General features: G+C 40.8%; 2 protein-coding genes across 2 annotated transcripts; one reads left to right on the top strand and one right to left on the bottom strand.

Annotated features, from left to right (window-relative positions):
• Positions 1-6,592: 6,592 nt before the first annotated feature.
• nme6 (NME/NM23 nucleoside diphosphate kinase 6) lies at positions 6,593-11,025 on the top strand. Its single transcript, XM_076272750.1, has 6 exons — positions 6,593-6,695; positions 7,055-7,165; positions 7,496-7,598; positions 8,166-8,205; positions 9,540-9,700; positions 10,272-11,025. Exons 2-6 carry the CDS (start codon positions 7,064-7,066, stop codon positions 10,421-10,423), a joined length of 558 nt encoding a protein of 185 aa, XP_076128865.1. The 5' UTR covers positions 6,593-6,695; positions 7,055-7,063; the 3' UTR covers positions 10,424-11,025.
• A 466-nt stretch (positions 11,026-11,491) lies between these two features.
• Positions 11,492-20,566, bottom strand: baalcb (BAALC binder of MAP3K1 and KLF4 b). Its single transcript, XM_076272727.1, has 3 exons — positions 20,383-20,566; positions 17,910-18,100; positions 11,492-11,848 (listed from the first exon to the last, which is right to left on the bottom strand). The coding sequence occupies exons 1-3, from the start codon at positions 20,564-20,566 to the stop codon at positions 11,675-11,677; spliced, it is 549 nt and encodes a 182-aa protein (XP_076128842.1). The 3' UTR covers positions 11,492-11,674.
• Between the last annotated feature and the right edge of the window lie 5,636 nt (positions 20,567-26,202).

Here is a 26,202-nt window from a genome sequence, read left to right as displayed (position 1 = left end):
AGTATCTATCTTTTCAAATTCAATCTGACAAATGAAATGGTCAAAATGTCCAGTCTAAATGAACTCTGTCAAGCGGCTTTTACCCGTTATCATTATTCCTCCATGACTGTGACATATTGTAGGTTAATGTTTTGAACTATCAAATAAAATGAGAATCCACTGCCATAAAATATAGATTGCCACTAACTTTCCCACAACGAGACGAATAAATCTCACAGCATTATTCCAAAGCCATTCCTCCTTCCCCTCAGAGTTTTGTTGCCAGCTTCAAAAGCCACCAAAACACACCTTCTTAACGAGTCCTGGTATTTTCTACACCTCTCTCATTTTCCCTGGCCTCCTCAGTTTCTCTCTCTTTCCCTCTCTCCTTTTTTTGTTCCTCTCCTCTCCTGCTGTGCTCCTCTCCTTTGCCGGCTGCATGTGCCAGGGCCGTCCCTCCTCTGTCCAGCCCGGCTTGTGAACTGTGCCCAGACGAGGAACACCACGCCTGGCCTTTTCTAGTCCCTGGGGCTGCCCCCTATGCTGCCGGCGGCCTCTCACCTGTCGGTGTCCCTCAGAGGCCTGGGCCTCTCCTGTGCCTGCTGTCCGGCCCAATCAGGGGCATGACAAGGGTGGGGTGTGAGGAGGGGTGGGGTGGGGGTGGGTGTTTGGTGGTGTGGGTGAGGGTGGGGGTTGGGGACAGGGGGGTGGACAGAGGCCTGTGAAATCACACCTCTCAGCTGTTCGCACTCGCCTCGAGACACCCTACACCCCACTGCTCCCCTTTTTACGCCGCATGTCAATGGTTCCTTTTGAGAAAAAAAAGCAAAGCTGGGGCCCAGGAAACAACTGCAGGCATTTTCTATATTTTATGAGGCTAGTACAGTAAAGAGAGAGAGAGAGGGAGAGAGAGAGAGAGATAGATTAGAACTGAAGCAATGTTGAACCATGCCTGAACCACTGACCATACAATCCAGTAATCACATGTCTGTTTCCAGGTTTGTCTTGTAGGTCGATGCTAAGAACTCCTGGGTCTTTATCTTACTATCCTATCATTCTATTTCATTGAGTTCAGTATAATCACAACAAAACAACCACTGTTTTCAGATTATACATTTTATATGTAAAAATGCCTCTATGCTGTCATACAGTAGAGAAGAAACCAACTGTGGGCCATGGCAGATACATGTTCAGTGCCACTTTAACATGAACACATACTGTCCATCATTTTCAACACTGTTATTTCCTACACATACACATTAACAATAGTAATTGTCCTCGGCATCCCTTTTGAAAGGGGGGCTCTGAAGCGTAAAAGACCCACCTGACTCATTCTGTGGCAGGAGAAACAGGCAGGCAAGAAAAAGCTGAATTTTCCCCTACGGCAAGCATGGCGGGCGGCGTCACAACCCCCACAGGTCAACACCTGTGGTCTAAAATCAGGCCAGGGAACAGGAGTGCCGGGCCCCATTCACAGCACATTGAGGGGCTCCAGCAGGGGCTTAGCCTGAAACCCAACGCTCGGCAGGCTATTTTTGCTTAACGCAGCCTCCACAAATAGCAGCCTCCGACATTCGTAGCCTCATTTCTCCTTGGCAGGGGGTACCACTGCACTTTTGCAGTAATTGTTATAACGCTGTATTTCCTATACACTTGATCCGTGTAACCGTGATACACCAAATTCATATTGAGTAAGCATTGATGGGTTAAGGGGGCGTGAGATGAACATGCACAATTTAAGGAGTGCTTCCTCAAGTAGGTCATAATGTGCATGTTTAATTCAAATAATACATGCATCATAACCAAATGAGTAACTATGATGTACTAAGGATGTACATCTTGATTAATGAAGTAGGCCGATGTGCTATTAAGTAGCCTATATGTAATGCTAATTGATCATGAAAACGGCAAAATAACAAGGTGACTGATCGTCATTGATGTAATCATGTCATTTTATTTCATTTAAAAAATGTATTTATACAGCACTCTTTAGATTTAGCATTCTCTCAGGGCTCTGTAGAACCCTGAACTAAGTCCTGAACTTCTAGGCCTGTTGAGGGCATCGGGTTCCACTCTCATTAACCCAAGGCCGTAGTCATGATGTCAACATTGGGGGGGACCAAATCTGTGGTGGGGTCTGAGGGACCCCCAAACAGAATCCCCCCCCCCCCCCCCCCTGAGTTTTGTGAAAAGAGAAGGGTGGAGAAGAAGCAACTTCACTGGTCCATCCCTGGACCCGTGACTCCATTTGTGTTCAAAATGTATACTTTAAAAGAAATTACAAACTAGAGTATCTTATGATAACCTCTATATTACACAGAATGTGGTTCTTTGACTTATTACTTAAACCTGAAGATTTTTTTAAATTAAGGATTAGACTCATAGGTTTAGAGCCTAATAAGATTTTGTCTTTTAATTTAGATTTTATTATGCTGGCGGCTAATCACACAATTTTAACGTAGTTTGAAAGGGACAAGATTCAGGAATAGGCTACTAAGACAGGCCCCTCTTCTGTCTGACTCACCTCGTGTTACCTGTATGCATTATAGACTGGCTTCTGACAGAAATGACATTTTGTGCCAACATGTAGAAACACTAGGCCTACTACAGCCTTTAATTGGTGAATGGAGGTGCAAATTCCTTTCTTTGGTTATTGTCCGCGATTCACATTAACTGTAGGCTATCACGTATTGTAAACATCGCCACATTTGATTACGTTTTGCCTGCATGGATGCGCGATTGCGTGTGCATCTAAATAATATGCAAGATGCAACAATCATTTCTAAGAGGCCTATACACGGTAATTTCTGGCATTACTACTAGCATATGAATGCATTATTTATGTTGAAAGACGTGAAAGAAATGACAGGCTTGCACAAATTCATCATTTAAAATAAAACGTTTCACTTTCGCTATCATTGCGAGAATAGGCTACAATATGGAAAATGTTCCCTTTCAGTCTGATCGGCTCCAAACATGTATGGGATTTCCTTAGCCTGTGCTACACCTTTCCAAGAAGTTTTGTGAAAATTGTACCGGTAGCTTTTGCGATATTGTTGACAGCCCTACCTCACCGCAGTAGGGTGCAGTAAATGGAAGCTTTTGATAGCACACGCCACTAACGAAAAACGGAAAATCACCAGGACAAACCACTCAGGGGTGTAGGCTATTCTGGAACCATAGGTCACTAATTTGTGCGTTATTTACGTTTGATTACATTTCAGATACGTGTTGGTTTCCTGTAGGCCTAGTAAAGCGCTTTATTCTTTCTTTATTTTTCTATGTCCGAATATTGGGGGGGACATTTTGGTCATATTTGAATATTGGGGGAGACACGTCCCCCTCAATGTCTATGGTGACTACGGCCCTGCATTAACCTAACAATGGGCCGCCAGTGCTCCTTAAAACATTAACAAAAACATCTCAGGAAAAACAGAGGTGTCTGATCACTGTTTGAGTGGCATGCCAGTTCCAAATTGGGTGAGGAGGGGTTATTTTTAAACCCTGGCCACTCAAACTGGGCCCCAACGCGCTAATAACGTTGTTCCCCTCTGTCACACAGATTTGCCAGCTATAGCCATGGCCAGGCCGATTTATTCAAGTGAGTTTTATTTTTTCTTCCTTCTCCAGAGAGATCATGTCACTCTCAGGATGTGATATAATTTCCCCCGAGACAGCGAAAACTCGGAACAGTTCCCCTCCGAAAAAGCAGAGGGGGAGCTTCCCCCCAGCACTGGACCCCCAACAGCTGTCTCCATTAGAGTTCTTGTTAGGCTGGGTGGGATGGCTTCCCTCTTTAGACAGGGAGAGAGATGCCTCCTCCAGTTGCCTCATACATGGAACCTTTCACTGTGCTCAAGGATGATTAATTCAATTCGGTTCAATTTCATTGATTAACATACAAAAATGTTACATAAAAAATAGAAATGGTCAGGTCTCAAAGTGCTTTAGATATAGCTCAAGGCCTGAAGTTGAATCCTAGAGTAAGCACAAGGCAAGGATGGCAAGGAGAAACCCCCAGGATGTTCCTTAAGGCCTTGCATCAGCCAGCTGACTCCTACGCCAGCGTCTTGACAGCAGGTGCACCACTTCTTGGCTGTCTCAAGAGTGATACCCTTAGCCTTAGTCACGCAAAAATCCACTCTCGCTGGTGCACATTTGTTTGTGGTGTTTCAACAGGGATGGGTGACTCTAAAAGACCAACACTCCCTGGCTCAACACGTGAACATGTGTTGGTGCTCTACAGTTACACTATACAGAAGCATATGCTCTACTGCATTCCTGTTCAACAGAAAGTTTGCCAAGTAAATACCGTGGGAGAAAAAGAAAATGGGTATAAAAAAGAGAAGTAGTTATACTCAAACTAAACTACTGACTAATCTGTACTGGTTCATGCTGATTGTTAAATGTCTTTATGCTGATGCTGAGGTTTCATTCCTCAGATTCCATGCATAACCTATTCACAATACAATTTACTGGCAATAGAGTGTGTAGCCTACTATCATCCTATTGTGATTTGTTATATTTTTCAGATGGAAACTTGCCTATGGCCTGGCTCGGCTATTCTTTGAACAAATACATCAAAACAATATAAATACGTTGGAAGAAACAACTACAGCTTGCAATTTAGTTCTAAGTTTAAAGGATATGTCTTTGTGTTGCGATGTGCAGAGGTAAATTGTCCATATTACAACCTAATTGATTTGGATAGATAACCACTATAATTGTAGAAATATAACCCAGTGTCCACTCATTAACTGCTGGATAACTGGAGGTGATGTCCTTCATCGGGCACGCCAGTTGCTCCTGCCTTTGGTTGATACAGCTGTCCGCTGGAACCCTGTCCCACGTTGAAAAGGGGATAGAAGTAGAAAGGTTAAAGGTCAGATGCGTTTAAGCTAAAAGTTCAAAACAGGTGGGAATCCTGTGGAGGAGTGGAGAAGAGGAGACCACTTCTTTCACGTGAGTTTGAAATGAAGAAACAGCAGAAGCAACATATAGAAAACATCTGACAAGAGCCTTCAAAGGGGTTTACAAAGAAATACTATGGTAATGATCTAATTACATGGTTTGTTAAAGTTCAACTGTAATTTATCCAATCTAGTCTTTTATTACATTTTTAATCTCAGTAAAGAATCTCAGAAAAGAATTTGTATCATGTATTGAATAACACATATTTCTTTCTAGGAGCTTTATTGGGTTTTCTATTGTCTAAATAGATAGGAATAGATTTTTCTGTAGGTTCCATGGCCCAGTTACCAAATGGTCATGGAACAGGAAGTGAACATCTGCCCCCTCCTTCCACATTTCATTGGCAACGACACATGAAACAAGTTGGGTGTCAAATTGGGATGACGTATGCTGTCTTAATTGGTGTCAGCCACCCCTGTTGTAAAGGTTGTCAGCTCTTCCACTGACAAGGGGAGCAGTGATGTCCAACACTGTGAGCCTCCCGGGGTACTGAGTTCATCAGGTCACTGGGGGGTATATTTACCATTTATGATGGTAGCTAGCAAGCGCTTGCAAAACAGTTTAACAATGAATTGCTGTGAGACCTTCTCACCTCACATACAAATAACATTAATGTGCACAGCTGAATAACCATGATTATCTCTTATACTCTTACTTTGGAAAATGAAAAAAAAAAAAATTGTGGAAATATGTTACATCTGTTACTATTCTTCTGAGTGAGACCACACAACATTATTTCCCTAAATACACATGGAATCCTGAGAGAGAGAAGTATTGAAACATCTGAACAAAAAGATTACTTTATGATGTTATATAAGCAATCCATGAATGATTGGCTGTGCACATTTGTGTTGATGAGGAAATTAGATATATTTGTATGTATTTGATACTTTGATATTGGAGTTTTCTTTTTATCACTAGTGTCATCCTGACTTGTCAGCCTATGTTCTTGAACATACCTCACACATATTCTGCATCCCTCCAAAAGAGATGACAGCTGTGAAGTCATCTGAGGTCACATGCTAAAGGTCACATGGTCGAAGCAGGTGGGTTAAGCATTTAGTCTCCTTTACCCTCTCTCACAGACTGAGAGAGAGAGAAAGAAAGAACGAGAGGTAATGGTTGCAATTCTTAAATGTCACCTTTATAAGATAGCATCTTTCACAAACCTGACTCAGTCATTGTCATGCCAAAGCAGACCAAAATTATGTTTATTTTTGCTAAGTGGATAATCCACACATTGGCCTATGAATTGGTATTGTGACTGACAATCTGAAAACCCATTTGTGAATTTAATATAGAATTCTATAATTTCACCTAAATAAAAAAAAAAACATAAAAGAAACATTTAGGCCTATAGCCTAATCATTATGCCTACTACCATTGCATTTTTATATTCAAGCATACTGAGTAGTCTTCCAAACTGTCTGTTGTCTAACTGATTTAATGCATGTTCAAGTGATACGATTTCAAATAAATACTGTATATCTATATGTTTTAAATGTGGAATGATTTCCATTTCATGTACGTGTTCGATGTACCTCCATTCAGAAGAATAGTCCAACAACACAAAAGTACATTAAGATAATACATGGAACTGAAGTTAGAAGGATGTTTTTCAGGGGATTGTAAATGTCGACGGACCACCTGTGCTGTGTGCGCGCTCTACGCCCAGCTGTTTACATTTATGTTATTTTGACAGCTTATTCTTGAACAAATCTGGGACGTATTGATAGTTTTCAAAGGTAACCTTGGTCAACTCAAAAGTTACACTGACTTAAGCTTTTAAACCATATGAATGAAATAAAACAAGACGACAGTCTTCTTCATTTAGCTAGTGTAGTGCAAGTTGTGTTTTACCCTTTCTGTTTTATCGAATGCCACCTGAATACAATAGCTAACTTTATTTGTTTGCAATGTTATGTTATTCGTGCAATCCTACTCGAGGAATGTTGTCAGCGGGTTATCTGTTTTATAACAGTAACGTCTTCAGATTTGAAAATGGTATCGATTTTGGCCAAATGTGTTCAACGTTGAGTGTTATCTTGGTCCTACTCAACTATAAGTGTTCTGTCTTAACATGCTGATATGAACTGTTTTACAGTAATTGAGCATGGGTTCGTTAGGACACCTAGGCCTACGATATGGAAAAGCCCTGCAGCTCACCCTTGCGGTAATCAAACCGGATGCAGTGGCGCATCCTCTTATCATGGAGGTGGGAATCAAATTCCATTTTTGTGACATAGCCTACTGTAACCTATTGTATGTTCATCCGTCGTTAGCAAATTACCCGCACGGCACACGTCGGTGGGCTGGTTACACATTGCCTGCCTATCAAAACTGGAGGAGTCACCATAAAATATGTGCATTTTCATTTTATTTGCAATGTTGTGTTTGCAGCATGCTTCATAATGCAACATTCTAAACCCTCTAAATTCAGCCAATGCAGCACCATGAATTTTGATTAGGTGTCAGGGGAATAGTTTCTAGTCAAGTTCAATTCTGTGACAAGTTATATTCTCTGTTTTTCTTTTGTTCTTACCAGGCTCTCCATCAGAAAATACTGGAACACAAATTCAGTATTGTCAAGTCGAAGGACTTAGTGTGGCAAAGACAAGACTCAGAGAGGTTTTATGCTGAACATGAAGGTAGAGGTTTTTATGGCTATCAACATAAATCAGGAATGTGCTCAATGCATTCTATTGAACATTTACCTTGAGCAGACACTGAACCCTAAAACTGCTCCTGATGTGCAGGTTGCTGTCTGGCATGGCAGTCTCTGCCGTTTATGAGTGAGTGTAAGGAATACAATTGTAAAGTGCTTGTTGTAAATTGTAAAGCGGAGGAGAAGAGTGCTGGAGAAATGCAGTTCATTTACCATTTACATTAGTCTTATTCTGGTGTGAAAAACTAACTTACAGATGGAAAAAAAAAGTTGAGCATGATGTTGACATGTACATCATCCTGGAGGGTAGTTTGTGTATGAAGCTATTTTATAAAACATGAATGAAGATATGAAACATGCTGAACGTAGTTGAAGTTTGTATGACTGTAACTCAGCTGTCATAGGCTGCCATAAAAGAAGTTATGCTTAGTTCCATGAACTTTTACAGCACGGCTGTTCTTAGTACAGAGTTTCCTGAAAATACTATGCTGCTGCCGGAAATATGCTATTTTGGCAGCACAAATCATCTTGGTTATTCTCATGTCCTCAGGGCGGTTCTTCTATCAAAGGCTTGTTGAGTTCATGTCAAGGTAGGCATTTCTTGTGCTGTGCACATACTGCTTCCAAGCTTTTACCACACAGAGAGAGAATCATTTCCTTGATTGTCATTCTGTTTCAAATCAGACCGAATCCAGGAAAATAGTTTGCACACCGTCTCAGATTTTGCTTAGAGTTTGTCTACATGATGTTTTGGTCCCAAAACTAACACCTGTAAAATATTTGTGTTAAATTCCAATGTTTTTGCCCTTGATTTTTTAAATGTATTATTATTTTTTTTTTTTTATTACACTCTACACCCATTGATTTTATATAATGCCCTTGATTGAGAACAAAGTCTGTAATGTCTGTAAATACAATACTTTATTAATGTTGTGCAAATATTTTCGGTCTTCACAACATATTAACATGTAATTATTTTGGGACCCATTCATCATAGACAAGGTTTGTACAAAATCTGAGACAGTGCTGCAACGTTATCTGTTTTGACATGGAAGGACCCTTGATAAACTGCAGCTGGATTGTTCAAAGATTAAAGCAAGACTGTTATAATGACCATCGACTTCACTTTGTATTACATCACCGAATCTGTCCCAGAAACTCATACTACTGACCCAGAAGAGGATTATCACGGTATTGCTAAAATAGAGTGTCATGAATTACACATCAGATTTACCTCACAACAACATAAAATAAGTCCACATCCATCCATGTTTTCATTTCAGTAAGAATTTCAAGCATGATCGAAGTTTGAGTTCTTATAGAGCTCAGTGCCGCTTATGTGTCTACATGCGAGGGATTTAGAAAGCTGATCAAAAGATGGAGATGGCCGTTTACGTCACTCGCTTGCTTAGGTGAAGTGGTTACCATAGCAGCCTGTCCTTGGGCTGTTCCTCAGTACCCTGGACTGCTGGATGGTGAGGAACTGTCAGTGGGCAGCAGAATGTTGCTTCAGCCTGAGGGTGTGATATTTAACAAGAGCCAATTCAAGAGAGCAGTTCCTATTTACAGTAGCCATATTCCCTTGCGCTTCTTAGTTGTTATGGGAACCACAAAAGCATAGGGAAGAATTCAACCCGCTTGCTTCTAATACACCATTTCTATATTGTCTTCTTTTTGGTGTCATTGTTCAGAACAGTAATGTAGAAACATAATATGGAATAGTGTTTCATCTCTACAGTCCTCTATATTTTCTAGGTTGGGTTTTTACAATCTCTGTATTCCCAACTGTGTTTTGCCTTATGTCTGCACAAATAACCATTTTGTAAAACTACTGATGTCAGTGCTTTAACATTTACAATAAGATGGGTTCATTGAATGGTTGTCATGGCATCTTGGTATCTGATGGTATCTTTTCATTCCCTAGTGGACCAATGAGGGCATATATCCTGGCCAGGGAGGATGCAATTAGCTACTGGCGCAAACTAATGGGTCCCACCAAAGTGTTTCGGGCACGCTATACCTCTCCGGACACCATCCGAGCCCAGTTTGGACTTACTGACACCAGGAACACTACTCACGGCTCAGGTATAGAGATGCAGTTTCAAAGCCACCTCAAAGACAGTCTTTTTCAGGCTACTGCATTAAAGTGTTGATTGCCCCATATTCCTTCACTGTGAACCATTTAAACTTCCATGTTCTTTTTAGTGTGCTCCACTGCTGAATCTCTTCAAAGAGCAGACATGTATCAGCAAAGTGCTAGGGGTGATGGGTAAAGACTGCAATCAAAATTGATGACGGAGGGACATTTCATTGAGTTCACTCTTGTCCTACCTTTTGACCATCTCTCTTTGTTAGGAAAGAAGGAGACGTTTCTTTTTCTTTTGCCGGTGACTCTCTTTCCCATCCTAAACTGGAAAATGGGGAAAAGGCTGCTGAACAAAATTGTGATTGCGGTTTTAACATCTTTTCATGCCAAACAAAAACAGACCAGTTACTGTACAGTACATCCAGACCAGTCTTCACAGGGTGATAACGGAGTGCAATTTTGTGTACCCAGCAGAGGCATTCATGACTTCTTCACTTAAGGCCCGACCTTCTTCTGCCTCTCTCTCCTACAGTCTCCTCTTACTTCACTTGCTCTCTCTTCTCCCTACAGACTCTGCAGAATCCGCCCAGAGGGAGATCACATTCTTCTTCCCAGAATTCCACGTTCAGGAGTGGATGGAGAGGCTGGAGCCGTCCTTCAGGGCGGGACAGGTGACGTACGACCAGCAGAAGCAGATTCATATGCTGTCAGGACAGAGCTGACCATAAACCCCATAATATGGACCAAAATGGACTGACCCCATAGTGGACAGCTGTCTGTCATTGTCCCAAAGCACAGCATCAGCATAAGAATCACAACAGGCATGAACGGACAACATACTGTACCTCATCTGGACCATGGTGTGACAGACTTTGTGTGGTGTTATGGGTAATTTTACTCTCGAATTATAACCTATATGTCAAAGGGATGTACATTATTGTCCAGAACATGTAAGCTGAAAATAATTTTGCTCTTGTTGGTACTGTTTAATATTGAATGCATTAAGCTTTTGACTGGAAATGTGAATCATAAATGTAGGCCAAGATAATGTTATTTTGCACACAACAAGGCATGTTCTTGGTAGATGAGCAGACATACACACAAACATCACTGGGAACCATGTAGGTCAGAACAGCACAAACATATGTCAGTGAAAGGATTCTGTTCACGTCATGTAGAGCATATCAGACTGAACAGGGTGCTCTTGCTCTTTGTCTATTTCAGTACCCAAAACACAGTTATGTAAAACAGAATTGGGATCACTTTATGCTGGAAATGTCTAACTCCTATTTGTCAACTTGACTCATTAAAAGTCCAGCTATGACTTCAGTGATTGTTTTTATTATGTATACTAAATTCACATAATACAAAATAGCCGTTAAAACCTATTACTATTAATCTGCGCTTCAGTGTTATAAACATATCCACATGATTAGACTTCACCAGGGTCTTGAGGCATCTAAAGGCTTGATCATGTTCACAATCCACGTGACTTGATTGTCATCCTTCCAATATAAGAATCAAAGAAATCCAGAATTTGTCCAGAATTGTGCCAGTAAGGGTGGGCAGGATTTGGAGCACTCTTACCTCCCCAGTCACGTTGAAACTAATCATAACCAACAACAGTGATGATTCGCACAACAAGTTTTTTTTTTTTTTAGCAGAATGTCCTTTTCTTCTTTTCTTTTCAAGTATCTCTTTTTCGCACAGTGAACCATCAAAGTGGCTGACGTCAAAAATAATCATTTTGAAAAAACACACAATTAAAACCACTACAGGGCCCTTTTTTTTAATTTACTAAGATAGAAGCGTAAGAGAGTGATTATTAAGTGCCGTCTCCATCCTTTCTGTTTGGTCCCCATCTGCCCACCAGCACATACAGCACTTGTGTTCATCATCCATCAGTCAGCAGTGAATGACTCAGACGGGCATGCTTCTCGTCAAAGCCCCTCGGGAAAAAACCTGCTCGGGACTTATTTCAGAGTGGAGTCCACCACAACGTCCTTGAGAGTCTCCACGGGGGTCATTACCTCGTACGTGGTGTGCGATTTCTCCTTGATCTTCCCACTCTTGTCCACCTGACGGATGCTTTGGGTCACAGTGATGGTCACCTGTTTGGTGGACATCTTGTTGTCTTGCCATTTGGTCTATGAGGGAGAAAGAAAGGTCCAATATAGCATTAGAAGTTGGAAAAGAAAACAATTCCTGTCTTACCACCATGATGTAATTCTGAGAACATTAAACATAAATTATATCAGCTTTTAGTATGAAGACTCATGAGTGAGGAAAAAAGGTCAAATGTAGCATTGGCATATCAGTGGAAAGTCTTTCAAATTTCCACATTGACCACAATGACTTTGACTGTCTTTACCACAATGTACTCATAAAATGAGTGATAAGTAATGCAATTCTTTTTGCTCAAGAGCCAGCTCAACTTTAAAGAATAAATTAAAAATAGTAATTAAAAAGGTATACACTGCATTCCAAATTATTATGCAAATTACATTTTTCTCAGATTTTCCTAAATACAGTAGTTGATGCAAATGACAGTCAGTATCATTTTCAAGTCATCAACCGTTAGAGTATCATTCAAATTTTATTGAACAAACCTCACAATGATGAGAGTTTCTACTTTAATGCCAAATTGCCAAACTTAGAGGGCTGATGTCAAGACATAATTTAGAAAAACTCATTCATGCATTTATTTCCAGCAGGGTTGATTACTGCAATGGACTGTTCACAGGCCTTCCTAAAAAGACTATCAAACAGCTTCAGGTGATACAAAATGCAACAGCTAAGAATCTAACAAAAACTAAATGAACTGACCACATTACTCCAATTCTCCCTGCACTGGCTTCCAGTAAGTCACAGAATTGACTTTAAAGCACTACTGCTTGTTTATAAATCAGTAAATGCAGCAGGACCTAAATACTTATCAGACATGCTTCAGCAGTACACACCTTCTTGTTCTCTCAGGTCCCAGGTGAAAATCCTGTTAGTAAAATCTACTGTTAGAACTAAACATGGTGAAGCAGCTTTTAGCTGCTATGCAGCTCAGCTCTGGAACCAACTTTCGGATGACAACCCCAACTGTAGCCAGTTTTAAATCTAGACTTAAGTGTGTGTCCGTGAGAGGACCAGGCAGGGGTGATACATGCTACGTCACCGATTTTGATAAAACTTGGACAGTTTGAAGGGTCCACCTAAAAACTCAAAAAGCCAAAATAGTACAAAATTTGAAACAACCCACGGGGAGTTAGGCCCCCATCCTTGTTTTAGGCCAAAAAACCTCAAAAAAAGGCTCAAAATTGCATAAAATGTTGACATCCCTCCTGCTGCCAGATTTAAACACAGCACAGCAAAGCAAAGTAACAATCCATGCCATCAAGGTTAGTTTAAAACTGGAGTTACAAGGCGTAAGGTATATAGTATAGTATAAGTATATATACTTTTTTGATCCCGTGAGGGAAATTTGGTCTCTGCATTTAACCCAATCGGTGAATTAGTGAAACACAAACAGCACACAGTGAAGTGAAGCACACACTAATCCCAGCGCAGTAAGCTGCCTGCTTCAACGGCAGCGCTCGGGGAGCAGTGAGGGGTTAGGTGCCTTGCTTAAGGGCACTTCAGCCGCGGCCCACTGGTCGGGGCTTGAACCGGCAACCCTCCGGTTACAAGTCCAGAGTGCTAACCAGTGGGCCACGGCTGACACAGGTGTGACTTGTGTCAGTCCAGGACTGCACGTATCCACTATGTCACATGCCTTTTGGCGAATACCCAAAAAATAGCAATGTTCAGACCTGAATATCTCCGATGAGCAGCCTCCTTTTTTCAAAATTCTTTCTTCACATGAAAGGGCCATCTGTGGACTTTAAAAATCAAAAGAAAAAATGCTCGGCCTTTTTATTATTTTTTGTCGCTGTAACCGCCTAAATAGTGTGATCCAGCCAGTGATTTCAAATACATATCTATTTCAATGATTGGTTGAAACATAATGTTTAGGTCATTTATGGTGGACAAATGGAGATATATTATCATCAATCATGTCTACTGATCAAATCCAAGCTACATTTAATGTCCTGAGTGCAATATATTCCTGAAGGTAGCTCAAAATGACATCATTGGATGACATACACCAGTATGCCCGTAGGTCCAATATTTGCAAATGTGATGTCTCCAACATATCTCAGGGCTAGAAACAGTCACTTGGATTCAAATAATAACTTGTAACATTTTGGTAGCCAAAGGTCAAGGTCACTGACCTTATGTATATCCCTTTGTGGTGGATAAATCTAAAAAAAATCCCTGACACAATTTCATATGTGATACAACTATTCACTTTGACTCACAGATAACAAATATTTGAATCTGGTGGTCAAAGGTTGAGGTCAAGAACCTTGCATTCTTGAGAAAATTATATATCATAAATGCCTGTAGGGATTTTTATCAAATTTGGTACAAATATTCACTTCATCATTCATCGGTGACCTCCAGAAGGCTCAACAGTGGTATCTGGCATCTCAGACCCAGCTCCCTCCACACTCATGATAGGTTGTCTACCAACCAATACGACACATTTTTTGGTAATTTGTCTTCTTTGCTATGGCCAAGCAAACTGCAGTCCCATGATACGGGCACCCACAAATACCAACAAATTCTTCAGTTAATCATCTTTTTTGCTGTGGCCATTTATGATCCCATCAGCAACTATACAACAAACAAAACACCAACCCTTGATGAGGGCACCAACAAGTACCACCAAAGTCTTTGTTCATTCCTCTTCTTTGCTCCCACAGTTTCTGATCCAATCAGCAACATAAATGGGCACCCACAAATACCTACACATTCTTCAGTCAATCCTCTTCATTGCTGTGGTGGTTTATTATCTGATCATTAACATACCCAGTCAAACCGCAAGCCTTTGATGCAGACACCAACAAATACCAACAAATATTTAGATACCAACTACCAATCAATGTCACAAATTCTTCAGCCATTCCTCTTCATTACTGTGGACACTTATGACCTGATCAACAACATACACAGCCGGCACGCAAGCCCAACAACTACCACTCCAGAAACACAGCAGCAGCGTCTCAGTCAATTCAGGTTACAACATGACCCCAAATAGCATGTGAGTGCCATAGCAATTGGCTTGCCTTTTCAGCAGCCTCCGATATTTGTTACAGCTCCTTTCAGTGACCGTCTTCAAAAAAGGTCTAACAGAAGTTTTGTGGCTGATTATATTTGGATGGTGAAAGGTCAATATTACTGTGACCTCACAAAAAAAAACTATTTCACTATTCACTAAAAAATATTTTTATAACTTGAACATGATATCCTGAAAACACAGAGTATTGTTATTATTGTTATTATGACATGATAATAACCTTGTTATTTTTCATGTGATAAATGGTTTTAACATGGAAAAATTTTAATCTAGCTTGGCATTACTCCATTAGCACTGTTCCATTAGCCCAACGCAGCAGACAGGAGTTAAAGTGGGAGGAACACAGTTCCGCCACCTCGGATAATTCAATAATAAATATATTCTTTCATACCAACGATACAGCTGATGATATTGTTAAAATAAATGGGGAGTTAATTTTCACGTACAGAGGTGACCAAGAAGCTATCAATTCTTGTCCAAAAAGTATTGCTACACCACGATACTCAATATGTTGTCCAACGGTGAGTCATTTTTCCCCGTTGCACCGACACTGGATTTTAGGGTTCCCCCACCTGCCAAATCCCACTTTAACCACTGGTCATATGGCATGCAATAGAAACAGATTCACAAGTAATGTACATTATCATGTTTTCAATGTTTCAGACACGTTTCCTTGTGGGACCCTAACATGAAGCTACTGTAGGTGGTTATACCATGTCAGAGTCTCTGCTTTAAAATAACTTGTACTAATAAGCAGGGTCTACAGACATGTTTTTACGATGGATGGACATCGAGGTACAGTAGGCTACAAAACAAGTAAAGCCCAGGAGAGCACTGACTGACTTGCTATATATACGAACACTCAATACCAAAAAAGTAACCATCATGTCCTTGTCCACAAGGGGAAGCCGTGGCCTACTGGTTAGTGCTTCGACCTTGTAACCGAAGGGTTGCCGGTTCAAACCGTGACCAGTAGGCACGGCTGAAGTGCCCTTGAGCAATGCACCTAACCCCTCACTGTTTTACTGTAGCGCCGCTGTGGCAGGCAGCTCACTGCGTCGGGATTAGTGTGTGCTTCACCTCACTGTGTGTTCTGTATTGCACCGTGTGTTCACTGTGTGCTGTGTGTGTTTCACTAATTCGCGGATTGGGATAAATGCAGAGACCAAATTTCCCTCATGGGATCAAAAGAGTATACAATAAATACTTATATACTTGTTTGTAAAAATCTCCATTTTGGATGTCCACAGATCCAAGTAAACCAGCATTCTCTTTAGAAGGTTTTTAAAAAATATTTGTGTGGGCTAAAACACTGTTTACGTGTGGACGGAAGACCCAAACATAAAATATCTTGGTATGTGTGTACAGGGCCTAAGTTGTGCTAAATTTGAAACAACTCCCTCAAGGTGTTTCCAGGATATTGTGTTCAAGGTGTAAAAATACAGTAGACCCATGCTGTTGTTTTTGAGAGGTCACAGTAACATTGACCACTCAAATCCAATCAGTTCATCTTTGAGTATAAGTGACTGTGTGTGCCGAATTTGAAAGAAAAAAAAAAACTTCCTATAGGCATTCCTCACAAGAATGTGAGGTCACAATGACCTTGAACTATGACCTTTGACCATCAAATTCAAATTAATTTGTTATCTGTGAGTGAAAAGCCCTTTCCAAAGCAAGCTACACTCTCTCCCTAGCCACTTGCCAGAGGCGCACCTTGTCAACAGGCAAACCAAGCAACTGCTTGGAGCCCCGAGCCGCTAGGGGGCCCCCGACCTGGTCTCGGCGCGTTTGCCGGTGGGTCAAGCTAGAATTTCGTCCATAGAGATTGAATGATGTATTTTGCGTGCTCCTGCCCTGTTGTACAAACAGTACGTGCATATGTAGGCCCTATGCTATGGCCTTATGAACAGCGGATCTGTGTTCAAAAAAGTTCAAAGAATCAGCACATATTTAGGCAACTGTGGTAAACGTCAATCGAGGGTGCAGTGATGACGGATCAACATCGGATTTTGATAGCCCTGAGATATGTTGGAGATATCACATTTGCAAAAATTAGACCTACGGGTATACTGGTGTATGTCACCCAATGATGTCATTTTGAGCTACCTTAAGGAATATATTGCACTCAGCTAGGACATTAAATGTAGCTTGGATTTGATCAGCAGACATGATTAATGATAATATATCTCCATTTGTCCACCATAAATGACCTAAGCATTATTTTTCAACCAATCATTGAAGTAGATATGTATTTGAAAACACTGGCTGGATCACACTATTTAGGCGGTTACCACGAAAAAAATAATAAAAAGGCCGAGCATTTTTCTTTTGATTTATGAAGTCCACAGATGGCCCTTTCATGTGCAGAAAGGATTTTAAAAAAAGGAGGTTGCTCATCGGAGATATTCAGGTTTGAATATTGCTATTTTTTGGGTATTCGCCAAAACGTATGTGACATAGTGGACATGTGCAGTCCTGGACTGACACCCGTCACACCTTACGCCTTGTAACTCCAGTTTTAAACTAACCTTGGATGCACCTTTGATGGCATGGATTGTTACTTTGCTGTGTTTAAATCTGACAGCAGGAGGGATGTCAACATTGTATGCAATTTTGGGCCTTTTTTTTTGTTTTTTTGGCCTAAAACAAGGACGGGGGCCTAACTCCCCCTGGGTTGTTTCAAATTTTGTACTATTTTGGCTTTTTGAGTTTTTAGGTGGACCCTTTAAACTGGCCAAGTTTCATCAAAATCGGTGACAAGCATGTATCACCCCCGCCTGGTCCTCTCATGGACACACTCTTAAGACCAAACTGTTCTCAGATGTTTTCTGCTAACTACCCTGAGTTACAAATTCTGAATCTGCCTTGAAAATTATTCTACCCTGTCTTTTATTACTTTTATCACTTTTTTTACTACTTTTGCCTTTGTTTTTTTGCTTATTAATTACTTGTTACCTGTGTTTACTTGTGTTAATATCCCATAAAAAATGAAGGGTGCAGTGTAGTGGAGCACCACCTCTAACAGCAGGGGTACTCACTATCTCTTCTGTGCATAAGACACTTCTCTTCTGGACAGTGGTGGCGCCAGGGGAGACGACAGGCTCATGGGGGGGGATGGTTGACCCAGGGTTGACCCCTGCTTTGGTGTCCACCAGGGCCACCTCAGATATGGCAGAGCACACCTTCAGGTAGGCCTGGGCAGGGGCCGGCAGACCGTCATCAAAGAAGTCTGTCGGCAGGAACACCAACGAACACAGTGTTATTGGAACACCAATGGAGTTGACAACATAAACAACAGGATGCACAGATTTACAGTTATGGTCCAAAGCAACTTACAGTATATGACCACTACATTAGTTAAAAATATATTGTTTCAAATAAAGTTGAAAAGCTATAATAGTAATAGTAGTAGTAATAAGAAGTAATATAGTAATAATAATAGTAATAATAATAATAATTTATGTAAGACGATACTCTATGACTTCTTTTGTTATATGTGACGGTCTTAAGCAACATTTTCCCTGACAGCTAGTTTTACAATACTTTACTGTAAATAACTAAACATTATTAGGGTCGGTTATCAACAATGTCTTTTGAATGGACTTCTTATGGTCAGCAAGCAGATTTGTCTGGGCAGACATGTTTCATTCTCTCATGTAAGACTACTTGATATTGTTGAATTAAATAAAGTTAAACAATATCATTGCAGACCTAGCAGCTGCTACCAGCAAACTTTATTCATTATTTTTCACAACTGCCTAAATATACATTTTCAAAGTGTGTTTTTAAGTGACCGTGCTGCCCAGAAATCATGTTCAGCTACCATTTGCTTTGATCTGTGCGATTTAACTGTCCTATTTTCAGATGCATCCACGCTGTGAGATCAGACGTGGGGAATTTTCCGGCAGTAAAGTCGGCCAGTGGGTGTTCTCAAAGCGCACTCTCAAAACTGCTCAAATGAAAGATAGGATCTGCATGAGGAAAACCAAACAATCCAGTAATGACCAAAAGAATTGGTCTTGTAGCCTTGTGCAGGCATTCACCAACAGTGTCTTTGTAGTCAAGGCTGTCAAAATCATGTGAATAAAAACAACTAACAAAATAAATAAATAAATGGGTTAATTTTGAATATAAAGTAAAGAAACCAGGCACCACCACTTCCCAAAGCAGACATATTTGTCAATTAACCCACCACATATGACAAGTCAAACGATAACTCTGCCTATTGCTCTCACAGCCTAAGCCCTTTTGTCTTCCCAGCCGTAACCACACAGAACACTAGCAGCGGTGGTTATTCTGTTCCCCATAAAAGGGTATCTATTGTGGTTCCTCAGATAAGGGCCTTCTCATTGACTATTGCCCAGGACCAAGTGCACCACCATCCAGAGTGTTGTGTGGCCTGGCTGTAGCCATTGCCATGGAAACTGCATGTCTTGTGCATTAGATAGTAGGCTACCTCATCCTTCCTCTCTCACGCCCAGCCCCAGTATGGTTAACTTAAAAGCATTTATAAATATGATTGGCACAATATGCTCAATTTGTTTTATGGATATGACTGAAGATAGGATGTGTTTTATAATTTATAATTTACATTGTACATTCTGCAGTGCCAAGAACTAGCTTATCTGCCTATATGTTAGCCCAGAATCCGATTTATGTGGACACACAAGGAATATGGTTCTGGCCAATGCGGTCTGTAGCGGTAGGCCTACAGAGAACGTACAGAAAGTGGACATTAGTCACTACACTTCTGCATGGAAGCTATAGACTATATAGCATTAACAATAACATTAAAGGAATTAAATCCTTTAAAAATTAAATGTTAACAATAACATTAAAGGAATTTCATCAAGCCAGTACCTTTCCGGAAATGTTGCTGCTGCAGCTGGCATCTTTAGGGGGAAGTCCGTAGGAGTCGATTGCCGAGTGTGGAGTAACACGCTCTGGAAATTCACAATTTCATCGCCGTTTAAAAAAAAAAAAAAACATAGTCCAGTATTTCTTTCGAAATTGAAATGAAGTTGTATGCAACAGCAAACCCTAGCTTACTAACAGGTTGGAATTTTGAAATGTCACATGACATGATGTCGTGCAACGACGTGATGCAATCGACTCCTACGGACTTTCCCCTAAAGATGCCAGCTGCAGCAGCAACATTTCCGGAAAGGTACTGGCTTGATGAAATTCATTCTGGACTCTCTATCCGACCACATAAAGACCTCGGGATACTTCGGTTTGGCTTTAGGGACCCTCTACTCACTACCACGTAAGTGTAATGTTGTTTGGAACTGTAGAAGAGGTTTTGTAGGCGAAATTACATGCCCTGGTCACTTCCAGGCTAACGAGTTTTGACTAAAAACGGTAAAATCGAACTTTCTCAAAACACATCCGAATGACATGATTTTGATGTCAACTCAGCGTATGTACTCCCAATCATCCGTAAATTGATCTAAAGTGCATTTTACTCCGGATAATTCCTTTAACATTGACGATCACAATGTTCTCTCTCACCTATGTTAGCCGTTTTCTCAGGGGCGAAGCTCGCGTCTGAGGAGTTCTCCGAAGGGATGCTCTGGATGGACGAGAGCGGGATGTCCGTGTCCGTACTGTTCAGCCACGTGGACTCCGTCTCCTTGGTCCAGCTCTCCAGGTAGCGAGGCTCCAGGGCGTCGGTTCTGCTTCCCCCACAACCCATGCCTCTCTCTGGCTCTCAGCAGGGGTGGGGTGGGGGGCGTGTGAAGGTGTTAGGGTCCAGCAGTGCTGGGCTGAGTACCACTCAGGTGGACAGGATAGCCCCTGGGGGCAACAGTTAATCTCTACCTGACCCAGCTCTGCTTGCTAATGAGGCAGTTCACTACTACTCACACACCCGAAATCACTCCGACAAGGAGTCTCAGGTGCTCTTCTCTGCTTTCCACATCCACTCAAGTGACCTGGTGTTACTGCAGTCCTTCCAGGCGTACGCAGGTCCTTAAATCTGTAACTCTGTAACTTAACTTGGCTGATGGACACCACAGCTCATATGTTTCTAAAGAATGGGCAAGAAAAAAAAGGTCATTCCATGAGCTCACTGTGGGGGCAAAGTGCAAAGTCTTAAGTCTTACTATTTAACTATTTAATGACATGGCAAAATCAATTTGCTAATTTAACACCATGGGCAAGACCTTAACGGCAAACTTGATTGAGCTCATTGCTCCCACATGTCACATGATAGCTATAGTTTATGCACGAGAACTTTGCTTGTTGATAGACTGCACTTTGCTTGTCATTTAAATTAGGGGTCGTCACCTATGTTGTTTATAGGCCTATATAGGCTATACATATGAAAAAAATTTTCTACTACTTGTATGAAAAAAAAATAGTAAGCCCTGTAGCATTTTAGTAGCCTATAATATTCATATTTTCATGCATGTAGTCTCCTAGTCTATCATTCATGATCACTATTATTAAGAGTTGAAAGGCAGATAGACTATAAGAGAACATGCTGCACTTCTAAGCTAATTGAATATCAGATAAGAGCTGTGAAGCAAATTATCCATCAAACCTGTGATGTCCCCTTTGATTGATTTTTTTTCTGTACTTCCTCTTTCAAATTCAGGCAGGTTTAAGCACATCATCTGCTTAATAGGAGAGATGGATGCATGTCAATGCCATCATGGCTCTTTCCTGAAATGATAATAAACCTTTTCTTATTCCTGTCACACCTAGCAGGCTATCTCCAGTTCATTACTGGAACTGCCAGCAGTCCGCTGATGTACACACACACACACACACACACATGGGGATATGGTAGGACTAATATTATTCCAAGTAAGGAGTAGGTTATATAAAGTCACACTAGAGTAGATTAGGAGTTATAAGGAGAGACCGGACTTCGCTATATGAACACAGCTAAATTGTAAACAATTGGAGTCATATCTCCAGATTCAGGCACGTGGCTTTTACACATAAAGCATATATGCTGTCTGGTGTAGGCTACTACGACGGTAGAATTCGACATCATCAAACAATATGATTTCACAAAGAAATAATATTAAGAAAAACGCATGACTCTGTTGCCCGTAGCCTGCTAAAACACCGAAACGTGGATGATTTAAAATAATATAACTAATAATCACTGCCGAGGGATGATTTAGGCTATGCCAATCCAGACGGTTTTCACAACATTGATCAGTTCTGACTATTTGCATTTAATTGCATTAGAGGTGAAAACGACAATTTCACCGTCAAATAAAGCACCGATGAAATGTTAACATGAAAGGAAAAGCCAGTAGCCTAAGCCAGCGTAATGTTGAAGGCTACTCACTGAACACTGTCATTTTCGTTTCTTCACCAATTCCTTCGCGTAGCGTGGTGGAAATCCATAAACCCTCAGTTATTATGGATGGACATCCTTCGCTTCTGATGCAGAGACACTCCCCCCCTCACACCCCCACCCCTCTTCTCTTTCTCTCTCTCTCTCTCTCTCTCTCTCTATGTGTGTGCCTGAGCGGAGTTTTTATTTTATTTGATCTAAGCATGTCTGTCTTTTCTGTACGTTGGCTGATGGGTGTTTGTTGGTTAGTAGGCTACATCAAATAACAATGTAAGACGAAAACATTACATTTATGTAAGGTTCATCATCACAATAAAACAAATAAAAATAAAATGAAAATAATAATAGTAAATAATAGTAAAAAAAAATAGTCATCATAATAACATCTAAGAGCACCAAACCTCACAATTTATTTGTAAACCCATGCGTGCAAGCCAATAATGACGCATCAATTGACACATAAAGTGGCCTACTTCCAGTAATGGTCTCTTCAGAATGATTCACAGGCTGTGCATTGGTTGTTGTGAGTTTACACACATTTAGACAACAACAACAAACAATAAAGGTGTGTGTGTGTGTGTGTGTGTGTGTGTGTGTGTGTGTGTGTGTGTGTGTGTGTGTGTGTGTGTGTGTGTGTGTGTGTGTGTGTGTGTGTGTGTGTGTGTGTGTGAGAGAGAGAGAGAGAGAGAGAGAGAGAGAGAGAGAGAGAGTGTGTGTGTGGGTGGATGTGTTACTGAGTTATAATAAATGTACACAAAATTGTAGATTCTCTTCCAGAAGTAAACATTCTTTAATTAATTCTCTCCATATGCTCATAGTTTACAGATAGGCATAAAACTTCAGGAGGAGTATTCAAGAACCTACTGAACAAACATTTGATGAGCCTTGTCTGGTAGGTGATTTGGTAGGTGATCACTATGTAAGGGATAACGGCCACCGAGTTGTCGTGTTATAGGCTACAGAATTAATGGACGAGGCGGAGGCAAAGAACTCCCCGACACGCAGCGAAGTACATGATGATATATGAAACATGTATGGCATCCTTAATCTTACCCTCCTCACTGGGTATACACAATGCAATTTGAGCAGTTCTGAATTTCATGTCATCATCACCCAGAGGCACAGATGCACAGGAAATGGACTCTTCTGATCACTTCAGAAAATGATGCATGCAATCTACCAAGGAATAGTAGAACATTTTGTATGGATTTGCAAGGCTTAAATGGGCCTTTTAGATATCCATACTTAGTTTTCAGAAGAAAACAAATTGTTGACTGGGCTTATATCTTTACCATCTCTCCAAAAGTGCATCTTATTGATTTCTTAAGGTGTGTTATGAAATCAATAGGCTACTACCCCAAGGTGCTCATGGTTTTGAATAACTAGTCAATTCTGCAGTCATTCTCATTCCTGTTACCAATCTGCAGCTTTTAAAACTAAGACCCCAGAGATTTAATGTGAAATCCAAATGTAGGCGATTAATTACATGTAATGTTTGAATGTAGTTAAAATCAATAATTAGCATCTTGCTGTTTTCTTCAGTTGAGTACTCCACTAATTGCTTGTTAGGCAGTGCAGTGCTTTTGTGAGCGGAGAGCACAGCACAAATCACACCAGAATGAGAGGCCATGACTCTCAGAACAGCATGTTGCTGATTATGAGATGGAAAGCTGACATGGATATGGAGGTAATTCAAAACCAAAGCCTTAGTTGTTATAAACTGTATTGTAGGTGTTTTAGCTATTATGTATAAGTCTTTAACCCTTAGCCTAAGCTGTTTTTAGGGCATTTTCACTACCTTTATTCATAAGGATTTATTCTGGTCATTGTAAGTGCCACACACATATATTATATATTGTTTTTTTCAGGAGAGTTTAGGCTATTCAGATCTGCCATCATTTCATGTATTAATACTAGCATTGATTTTATTTTGATTTTTAAAGAATTAAAATATAAAAAGTGTATTATAAAAATTCTTATATTTCGAAATGTATCTCACCACTGCAAGCTCACAGCTCTACATGCATTTCATGTGTGTGTAGGGCAGACTGTCCTGAATCGGGCAATATAATTGCCATGTTGGAGGGATACTCTGGGGCTGAGCAATTTACAGAAATATTTGCTGTGTGATTTACGGAAATAAATGCCATTTTTTATTTAGTGATGAAAAATGACCTTTCTGCGCTCCATATCTGTGACACGAACTGATCTGACCTGACTTGACCCGAGGTTGCGTGTTAGCCTGCGTGCCTGTGTGTATGCAGTCATAATAATTCTCAACTCTTTACTGCATTGCCATGAACAAAGTAAAGGCAAAAAAGGTGTTTATTTGTTGAACAAATTGGGATGCAATGTGAGCCTTGAATTGGATGCCATGCAGGAATTTGCTAGGATCTCAAAACCGGAATATGAACATGCTTTGCCATAGAGAAACACATGATAGCATTGGATTATAAACATGCTTTGCCACAAGAACAGACACAAACGTGGGGTAAGTCCAGCTATATGAAGTTATTATTTTGCTGTCACTTCGTCTGTTTTATAACCCAGAAGGATGTACGTGGTATCAAATGATAGCTCTGAGTCTCCTCTTTCATCTGACATGCGTGGCATATCTATGCGATCACGGGTCCGCGAGTAATTCAAACGAGAGTAATGAGTGTGCAGCGTTGGTTTGTGTACATGACGTTATTATTTTGCAGTCACTTCGTCTGGTTTTATAAGCCAGAAGGATCGATAAACATGGTACCAATGGATAGCCCTGTGCCCCCTCTTTCATCTGATATGCTTGCCATATCGATGCGATCACGGGTTCGCGAGTAATTCAAACTAGAGTAATGTGTGTGCAGGTGAATGCAGAGAAGTATAGACTGTAAATATGATGCAATTTGATTTAATTTCATGATTTTTTTTAATTTTCATACTTGATCGTACAGACACGTGTGTAGTCTCGTTGGAAAGCCCCACTTCTGCTTTGTCGTGCAATAAAGGTTTCATCTCGCTGCGATGAACCGTTCCGGAGCAATGTAACAGAGAAGAAAGGGTGTGTTTTTTGACGCACTTTGCGTCAATCGGGTTCTAAGGGTTAATAGAGCAATTTTATACAGTGAGGAAGACGGAACACATTTTCATGGTCACATCTGTCACCTCATGCTATCAACCACTAGGGGGAGCTCCAATGACTTGTTTTTCTGACTAGTGTTTCCTTAGTGGGATGTCTGTCCAGTAGATTTTAGTCCAGTTTGGATTCAGTCTTTTATTAACACAGGCAAGGCAAAGGTCACCTTCTAATATGACCCAAAGTGGGAAAAGTCTGGATGTCTTTAAGGTATTTCAGAAGTTAATGGTCATCTGCCACAACCCTGATGTTCCTAAACATTGTTCAGCTGTCATTTCCGTAAGTTTTCAAACTTACTTACGGATTATTGCCCAATCCAAGTAGGCCACCAAAAGGCAGGAGTTTGCCGATGGGAGGCTTCGAAATGTCTTCCTCCATCAGTGACAAAACCTCAGAGAAATGAGTGTGTGGGATGAGTGGGATGTTGTGGGCATAGGAGTGTGACAGAGAGTGCATACAGTTGCACAAGACCTACATCAGTTGTGACAGCCATGACACTGTAATGCTCATTTCACATGGTGATGTATGGGGCCTTGCAGTAAAGAGAGAGAGAGAGAGAGAGAGAGAGAGAGAGAGTCATGGTTGGCAGGAAGGGTGTATAGGGGAAGTGACTCAGATCAAACTCAATCAGGAAGAGGAGGAAAAGTTAGTCTAAAAAGACAAGTCACAAAGACTCAAATGGATCCATCTGTACTGAGGGGGTGCTGCACTATAGGTTCCTAAAAAGACTGTTGAGGGTGATGTAGCTGATTACATTATTGATTTCTGTGTCCCTCACTGATGAGGGTCAATGAGGTCAAATTGTTGGTATTCCTGGGTACTTCCCAAACCTAAAGAAACCCACAAACACATGAATAAATAAACAAGTAATAAACTAAAGTTACCAATATAAAATGAT

Source organism: Alosa pseudoharengus, unplaced genomic scaffold (genome assembly GCF_046254945.1).
Source record: "Alosa pseudoharengus isolate Yale_2024_CS ecotype anadromous, Long Island Sound unplaced genomic scaffold, YU_APseudo_1.1 YU_APseudo_1.1_scf_7, whole genome shotgun sequence".
In the NCBI taxonomy this organism is placed as follows: domain Eukaryota; kingdom Metazoa; phylum Chordata; class Actinopteri; order Clupeiformes; family Clupeidae; genus Alosa; species Alosa pseudoharengus.
Note: the sequence above shows the minus strand (reverse complement) of the source record. Positions and strands in the feature narration are given on the sequence as shown.

Bases quoted from the DNA above. Each gene is read 5' to 3' on its own strand.
- baalcb (XM_076272727.1), bottom strand. From the start codon at position 20,566: ATGGGTTGTGGGGGAAGCAGAACCGACGCCCTGGAGCCTCGCTACCTG. The intron at 18,101-20,382 runs GTGAGAGAGAAC...TCCTGCCGACAG, and splicing joins TGAGAAAACGGCTAACATAG to ACTTCTTTGATGACGGTCTG. The intron at 11,849-17,909 runs GTGAGTACCCCT...TCTCCCTCATAG, and splicing joins TCTTATGCACAGAAGAGATA to ACCAAATGGCAAGACAACAA.
- nme6 (XM_076272750.1), top strand. From the start codon at position 7,064: ATGGGTTCGTTAGGACACCTAGGCCTACGATATGGAAAAGCCCTGCAG. The intron at 7,166-7,495 runs GTGGGAATCAAA...TGTTCTTACCAG, and splicing joins CGCATCCTCTTATCATGGAG to GCTCTCCATCAGAAAATACT. The intron at 7,599-8,165 runs GTAGAGGTTTTT...TCATGTCCTCAG, and splicing joins GTTTTATGCTGAACATGAAG to GGCGGTTCTTCTATCAAAGG.